Source organism: Lycium barbarum, chromosome 1 (assembly GCF_019175385.1).
Source record: "Lycium barbarum isolate Lr01 chromosome 1, ASM1917538v2, whole genome shotgun sequence".
NCBI classification, from domain to species: Eukaryota; Viridiplantae; Streptophyta; class Magnoliopsida; order Solanales; family Solanaceae; genus Lycium; species Lycium barbarum.
Genome location: NC_083337.1, coordinates 9,859,988 through 9,868,682, shown reverse-complemented (window position 1 = coordinate 9,868,682; position 8,695 = coordinate 9,859,988). Strand labels below are relative to the sequence as shown.

Genomic DNA, 8,695 nt, shown 5'->3' with positions numbered 1-8,695 from the left:
GTCTATTTACTCTCACTTCTTTAGGCTTTGAACGGTAGGTAATATGAAAAACTTAGCCTCAACTTTCATGATCTATTTAGTTTTATAATTCTCAAGTTTGTGCAAGTACATTTGAATCTATTACCTTTAACTAATTGAGATTCAATTATAATGACAACTTATAAATGTCCTCCATTTTGGGCCCATGTTATGCACGGGCGTTCCACATCTAGTGATACTATAAGAATCGGTATTATATTCCTAAAAAAAATCGAAGTTGGTAAGACAACCATCAAAACAATGAACTAATTGTGGAAATTCAATAGGCTATACAGAACAATTTTCAAGTTTCCTTGCAACTACGTGTAACCTCATATTATTGTCTTCGATCAAAGATATCTTCTGCATCTCTGACTACCGTCATAGATCATCTTCGCTAAACCTTTAATTTTCGTATTTGTTTGCGTCGTTGTCTACGTCTCCGGTTGATCTCTTCAACTGGATCCACCCAATTCTTGTCTTCCTCTATAGCTCTTTTCCAACGATCCTTAAATATTTGTAGCTCATATGTAGACTGTCTTCTAATCTGCACCAATGAACATGAATGACAAAAAGGAAAACTGAATACAATGAACACGAAAACGAAAAGGAAAACTAAATGGAAATTAATCCATATATAGGAAATCTTGTTGCACACTCGGATAAAAGCAGCATCTCACCTCGGATCGCACATCAACAACGTGTTTCTGTAGGCCAAGAGAAAAGATAAACAGACAAACAGAGACAAGAATCAGCAAAACGTTTTAACGTTGAAATCAAACTGCCTAAGCAAAGGAGAAATAGAATGTTATGTACCTTCGTAGACTCTTCAAGATTTGAACGCTGCACAAACATGAAGCAATATCAGTTTGAAGCAAATGAAAGGAATGCACACCGATAATATAACATTAGACCGAAATTTGAATAAATACCTATGTGTCATAGATTTGACTTATAAACACCGACAGCGAAAACACTTTTTACACTATTAGTGCATTTTATCCCGTTCACAACAGGTGATTTACTTACAACTTTTCGATAACCAAATTAGCCGTTATTTAGACGGTTACATTTCCGTGCATATCATTTTAACGTGTCGGAAAAAACTAGACGCTGACAGCGCCGCAAAGTTCTCACTTGGGACAAAAGGAACTTTAGGAAATCCTTGGGGTAATGCACTAGGTGCCGGTAGCTTATCTAGTAGCTCCAGAAACATGTGTGCAATTAACAGATGCTCTAATAATAGATATAGTGCAGAACATTACCTTTTTCAACGATGGCCCTCCCAGAGTTTGAATGCCCTGGTGCACTATATATTCACTATCAACTACTCCAACTTTTTTGGTTCGGTCTCCCTACAACAATTTCAAGTTTCACATAAGCCAGAATCGTGAATGCACCCGCTACTTCCAAATAATAATGACAGCATTCTGAAAAAGTTCTATTCTATAACATTAGCTTAAATGAATTCAAAGCAACTAGAGAAGTAGAGACAATATATATCATGCAATGCTCGAGTCTTATGGCATCACAATGATGTTTGGCAGTTAAGGACTTAAGGATTAGTTCGCAGTTCTGAAATGATATCCCTCACAAATCAAGTACAGACCCAACTTGTTGCGGGATGCCACGAACCAAAAACCTATGTTGCTCGAACTCTATATATATCCTGCCCGGTATGTGTCTGATCGTCCAAAAGCGATATATTTTTGGAAGATCTGACATGTATTAGGTCGACATTTTTGGAGGGTCCGAACAAACATAACCAAAAACTATGATCTCATCGGTAAAAGCAGACATTTCATAAGCTAAACGTAAAACAAACATGCGCATTTTTTTGGAGGATGGAGGCTTTATTTTATAAGGAAAACCATATACTATGCAATTGACGTCGAAGCTTCTAAATGGGCATGAAAACTATTTACTCTTCTAGCAGAAAAAACCGAGTAACAAAGCATTTAAAGGAAAATTACAGGCCGACCTCATAAAATAGTAAGTGAAATTAAAGTGAACCAAAACCCAACAGCCATAAGTAAGTGATCTAACCTGTGCACAATAACCAAATTTCATGTCCATTCCCCATCCATGAACAAGATCATTCTGATAGGAAGAAGCAGCAATCAGAATTTCATTACAGCAATGAGGGAAAAAGAAAGCAGGTGACAAGCAAAGAGTGCCATATCATGAGATGTCAAAGTGTAAGTGAAACACAATCGTGCACAGTCATGTAGGCTCCAAATAAAAATAAAAACACATCAACAATACAAGAGTGACCGAACTGACCACGAAATGCGACCAGACGAAGATGAGCAAATGCACAATTTCACGCTGATATTTTTAACTGTTGCATAAGTTTCTAAGGAAAGTAAAGAAAGTTAAGTCACCTCCCAGAGAACACTCCTTGGAAAATTAGGTTGGTTTACACAAAGATTGCTTTTTATCTCGACAAGAACTGTTTATTTCATACTGCTATAACAAAAGCCTGAAAAATGAAAATTGGCACGTCAGCTCCGACAGAAACCGCATGTCTACCTGTATAAGATGCCAAACACAAGGCCAAGCAGATCTTGAAAAAACTGGAGCCATTCCTTCCACAAATCTGCAGATAAAGAGTGTTGATAATTACTCATTCCGGTAGATTGTGAAACATCTCAAAAGATTTCATCAAATTCCAGAGACACTCGAAGCAAATTTTTTTAAGCCAAATTGTTAAAAGATTCGCATTTATAGCATGAAAAATCTCGGCAATGTATAGATCAAGTGTACCACACTAGAAAACAAGACATTCATTAATTTAATTAATGTCAAGGAGAATGCAAAAATGCCCATGGCTAATAAGCATGGCTAATAGCTTACCCAGTGCATGGAGGACCTTCGCTTTCACCTGAACATTTTGTACTACCTCTACTATCGTACACTCGTCTGCTTAAATAAGAAGTGCATTAATATTCGTCTAAAACATTCCAAACCATTGAATTTGAGGATTTGGGAGTATCACATCTCACCTGTGGAACCTTTTTCTCTTGCTTCTCATTGTGATTCTATGATGTATATCAGTTGAGTTCCGGTCCAAGGCTGGCTGCGAAATTTCCAATCCTTCTGATTTCACAATTTTTAGGTACCTGAATAAAAGAGACGGTCCAATAGGAAAAAGAAATTACCATCTGGTGAAAAGTTGATTAAATTTAAAAAAACAAAAGTTCACCGGGAGTAATGTAAAAGCTTGTATCAAATGTGTCTATCTGTCGTTTACATATATCTAAGAAGACAAATTTAATGTAATGGTTTTACCTTCCAGGGTTGAAATTCCTCACACCTAAATCTTCATCCCAAAGGAAAATGTAATCGTAGATTGAAACAACAGCAGGATGTAAGAACCGCTTCGCAAACCACCTGTCTCAAAAATTAAATCACACGACACAAATGGAATTTCGTAAACATACTAGCTGGACATACAGGTTCACATGATTTTTTTTTTTGCATTAACAGAAGACCTTAGACAGAATCATCGAGTGACAAGGCAATAATAAGTTAAAAGACAAGCTATATAAAATTCCCCCAAGGGATAATAGAAGTGCTGATTTCTATTACAGACTTCAGGCTTCAGCTAATTGGAAATAATTGGCAATGTTCAATTGTTCATACCATTTCGTTTGGTTGTTTGCAACAATTTGAGTTGCTTTTTTACTCCATTCGAGGTCCCACCAACCATCAACATGTCCGTCGTAGTGGAACAAGATGACAGTAAAATTCTCTGAAAGAAACTGAAGTGAAGCAAATTAGCACCAGAAATGGTAGAACATCAGAAAAACTAGTAAACTACATTTTTTTCCCTAATGAAGACAAATAAAACGCTATACCTTTCGAACAAGAGTATCGACATTGCTCTTTTGTTTAATACCAACTGCCATTGCCAACAGGTTACGAGAACTAGAAACGTTAGCCTGAAAATGGGGACACAGAGGATGAAAGACAGAGAGAGGAAGAGAAAGTCTAGTTTTAATCCCATGTAACAATGATGATAACAGATACTAAAGGAGGCTGCTCTAGTTAGTCGATGGTTAAGGAGTAGAGAAACACCTCGGATTTTGAACTACTTGTCGACCAAAGAGGCTTTAACTCCAGATCTGTCTGTGCTTGGATAATACCACGAGGCAAACTGTTCAAACGTGTGATATCTACATCAGAATCCTGGATGAAAGAACAAAATGCATTAGAGCGACAATTGATATGAAGCGTTTTCGATGAATACTTTAGCTCTACCAAGAACCGGAAGCTAATAAGTATCACTTCTCGTGCAGACAAATTACAAATGTAACAACAAATTTACTCCTTCTCCTAACTGACACTCTTTCCTTTTTAGTCAGTCCCAAAAAGGACAACAAATTTCTATATTTAGTAACAATTTAGCTTTAAAATACCTACTTTACCCTTTATGAGATGATTTAAAGCCACACAAATATCTTTGTATTATTTTAGAACACAGGTTTCAAAAGTCTTCCGTTATTTCTTAAACTCCGTGCCCAATCAAACACCTTCAGCTAAGTTGGGACTGAGCGAGTATAGAACTTTCGCAATTCAAAAATACCTTCGTTGTTCAACACAATAAGAAATACATAGAAAAGAACAGAAATGCAACTACCTTTGAAGAATAAAAGGGATCCAACTTCGAATCCATCTGAAAAGGTACACACGAAAATATGATTGTCAGCAGAGTGGTCGGTTGTAACCGTTCTCAGGCAGAGAAGAATTAAAAAGTACTCCTTATCTCTATTTTTTCACATTCAATCATCTAAATAAAAGGAAAAAATGTAACCTAACAACGGTAGCATCATCATACCTCTGTCTGTTCATACTGATAATTCGTGGTCCTATACACAATAAACAACATAACTGTACATACAATCCCCATAAACGGTAGCTGTTTCACCTTTACTCCGCATGTTACCTGCAATTCCAATTCTCAAAAGTTCAACATACAATAAATTTGAATGTTTTCCAAAAGAGGGAATGGGTTATTCTGTGATATTAATTGGCCACTATTATGCATTCATACCGCGTCAACAAAGACGTTCTTTTTCTTCATTGACGCCACCGTCATGACAGATGCCTTCATAGGTGACTGTGCTATGATATAACAGAATTGCTCATTACAAGCTGCAATAATTACAATTTGATATATACATTAGTGAAAAGATTAAACAGTGTTTAGGCAAAATAGCTGATTTACGTAAGGGGATTCAATATATACGACATGCTCCTTATTGTTTGACCAACATTTATCATTTATTCCCATCTGATTATCATATGGAGATAATTCAAATTGCACTCCTAATAGCCTTCGTTACATGGTCTAGTTAATTGTCTGTAAGTGCAGAGCAAAGCAGTACTTCTCAGCATACTATAAAGAGACCAAAAGGCTTTATAATGGGTGCTATAGAAACATGAAGTGCGTTACCCAAGCACACACCAAATGAGGCCACTCCACTGACCATCATATGACAAGTCACATTTGTATCGTTGTGGCATTGCTTGGCATTCTGCCTAAAGAGTACTAAAATTTCTAAATCAACTCCTCCTACAGAATAGCTGGTAATACCTCCGAGGGATAGATCCGTCCACATTAATGGAGGAGTAAGGATTTTCACTAAAGGGGGGCAAAATATTAAGAAGTAAACACATGAAGAAACCCATGAGATCCAACATGTACTGTACATATACACATAAAAAATAATTATAACCTTATGTATCTCATATACACACTGTAATTTGACACCGAAGGGATGAGCCCCTTTCTCCCACCCAGTAGCGGATGTAGCATGATAGGTGGGAGTTCAATTGAACCCCCAACTTTCGACAACAACAACATACCCAGTGAAATCCCACAAACTGGGGAACTCCCAGCTTTCGACGCGGAGCATAAATTTATGTGTAAAGATTTATTAAAATTGCAATAAAAAGTAGACATGAAGTAACTTTTAAAATACAATGGGTTCAAACTAAGAATCTTGAAAGGTTGAACCCCTAGAAAATAAATTCTGGATCCGCCTCTGCTCCCCCCGCTCCACATAGTAGTTTAGAGTAGAAGGAGCTCTAAATTGGAATTCAATAGTCTAAGAAACAGTAATTGTGCTCACAGCTATCGGTGACATCGCGACAGCAAAGAGGTGCCGCTATCCCCTTCTATAAGGCTGGGCATAATACGAATAAGATACTTGGAACCAACAACTAGAATGACTCTCAAGCTTGGAAATGCCATGTCAGGCGCACCTCAGAATTGGAACTTTAATGTTCTTGGCTCAATCAGCTGAAGAAAGGCATTGAGGAGAGAATTGATCTCTTGCTCTTGGGTTTTTCTTTTTCAAGTGCCACAGTAAGCCACAACTCTTTTTCAAGTATTATAAGAAGGGTGCTTTATCACGCTTTCTACTAGAATATTTGAACCAGCCAAGCTCCCAATGAAGCTGAACTTGCCTATGGTGTGCAAACCTCTTTCATGGAGGGGCATCGGCCGTCAAGTAAAAGACCTGTCCGATCTAGAAGATTTCGAGAAAACCGAATCAATTGGTTTTTTTCCCAGCGATGCCTCCAACTCGAGATTCTGCGAGGCAACATGACGCCATTTGGGTGATTATTGATCGGCTGACCAAGTCAGAATTGGAACTTTAACGTTCTTGGCAGGGGCGAAGCCAGTAAAGGCCAAGGGGGGTTCCAAACCCCCTTCGACGAAAAATTGCATAATATATACAAGGTAAAAAATAATTTTTATATATATATAGTAGATGTTGAACCCCCTTGGCTTCTTCGTTTGTCTACTTCTTTATATTTTTGAACCCCCTTAATTAAAATTCTGGCTCCGCCACCGGTCCTTGAAAGGCCTATTCAAGAAGCTTCTAAGGCCCAGGGGCGAATCCAAGATTTAAACTTGAATTCTCACCTTTAAAGATTCTAACACTTTTTAACACTAAACTGACTGTATTTCTAAAATTATGGGTTCAGATCTAGTATCACTATGAGATCTAGTATCTATTATTCCTAGAATTTTAGTGAGTTTTACACAAATATCTATGGTCCGTGATCGAAAATACTGGGCCAGTACCTAGACCTACAAGATAACTCATACACACGGGAATAAAAAAGAAAATCATATACAGAAATATCATCAAAAAGAGGAATCCAATTTCCAGAAAGGAGTTTGCATCAACATTGAACAAACTTATATTTTAGTTGTTAATTTTGGTAAATTTTGCATGCAGCCATTAAAAAGTATTTTGTTCAATTCACACTTGCCACCTCATTTTATTTGCATGCATACCCAGATTTGCAAAGGACACAAAAACAGATATACTCAATCAAAATTTTCAATCAATATCACTAAAAACTAACACTATTCCAAAATCATAAAGAACCCAGAACTCAAAAAAAAAAAAAAAAAAAAATACATGAAGAAGAATAGTAATAAAAAAATATCCTCACCCAATGGTCAGTATTTTCTGCAAAAAGAGAATTCAATAATTCACAGAAACAAAGTTAGAAACTTTTTCTATCCAAAAATTTAAAAGGAGAATAAATTCATAATTGATACTACCTATATAAAATATGGAAAAAAAAAGGTAACCCATAATAAAAGTGTAAATAATAAAGGAACTGATGTTTCAAATGGATTAAAGAAACTTTAAAAATTCAAAATTTGGGAAGAATTAAATGAACAGCAAACGTTACTCGTGACTTTTCAAGATTAAAACTACAGAACCATAATTACACACTTAAATACCAATTAAATAACACTCAAGATTAATAAATTTTGTCAGCTCATGCAACCAAAAAGCTTTAAAAAAAAAAAATCAAACAGTTTCAGAAAAAAGAATACACCATAGAAGATAAGAAACAAATACCTCATAATTCAGATGAACCTTAGAAGTGTTTTGAGCATATACTAAAGCTTTTATATTTGAGTTTTTTTGGAAGTGATAGGAATAACACTATTAGCTTAAAGAATAAAAGATAAGTTAGTATCTATAAAAATAATTATGTACTATGTGTGACTCTATATGGATGTAGTTGTATCAAAACACAATTATGGAGAGAACTGAGGGGGTGGGGTGGGCTGGGTTCGGGTGTTTTGGTGGGGTAGGTGGGTGTTTAGGTACTAGAAAAGGTCTTTGAGTTTGGACAGACAAAACTGTTGAAAGTGCCACGTTTAAGATGATCTTTGTACACATGTTATCAATAGGAAGAACGCACCCCAAAAGTCCCCACCGTTTGCTTTGCTTTATTTTTTCTTTTTCAACTTTGTATTTATTGTAGTAGAATTTACATATAATAATGTATAGTTAATACACGTATAGATACACAATATTGTGTAAGCGATATACACAAGAAAGTGTATTATACTCAAATCCACTTAGATACAATAGCTCTCTCCATGCTTATAGAGGGGAAAATACATACTCTATTATACCGATTCGATGTAATTCAATAACTTTAATTTAATTCAAATATTATATATGTATTAAGAAATTCACTAAATATGCACGTAGCATAAACTATAAATTCAATAAACTAAACAGGTTGGGATTCAGTAGCAAGTAGGTGGTCGGACTGTCGCGAGAATCCTTAATTAAGCTTCTAATCATGAATTTGTTTTTGCTTATCATCGCCTCATCTTTGTCCCCAA

General features: G+C 36.0%; 1 protein-coding gene across 1 annotated transcript; it reads right to left on the bottom strand.

The window, feature by feature from the left end:
* Window positions 1-215: 215 nt before the first annotated feature.
* On the bottom strand, window positions 216-8,072 carry LOC132631589 (uncharacterized). Its single transcript, XM_060347210.1, has 16 exons — window positions 7,914-8,072; window positions 5,075-5,175; window positions 4,859-4,966; window positions 4,661-4,696; window positions 4,099-4,209; window positions 3,879-3,962; window positions 3,664-3,782; window positions 3,310-3,411; window positions 3,024-3,140; window positions 2,875-2,940; window positions 2,551-2,617; window positions 2,065-2,118; window positions 1,284-1,373; window positions 835-861; window positions 699-725; window positions 216-565 (listed from the first exon to the last, which is right to left on the bottom strand). Exons 2-16 carry the CDS (start codon window positions 5,132-5,134, stop codon window positions 416-418), a joined length of 1,218 nt encoding a protein of 405 aa, XP_060203193.1. The 5' UTR covers window positions 5,135-5,175; window positions 7,914-8,072; the 3' UTR covers window positions 216-415.
* Between the last annotated feature and the right edge of the window lie 623 nt (window positions 8,073-8,695).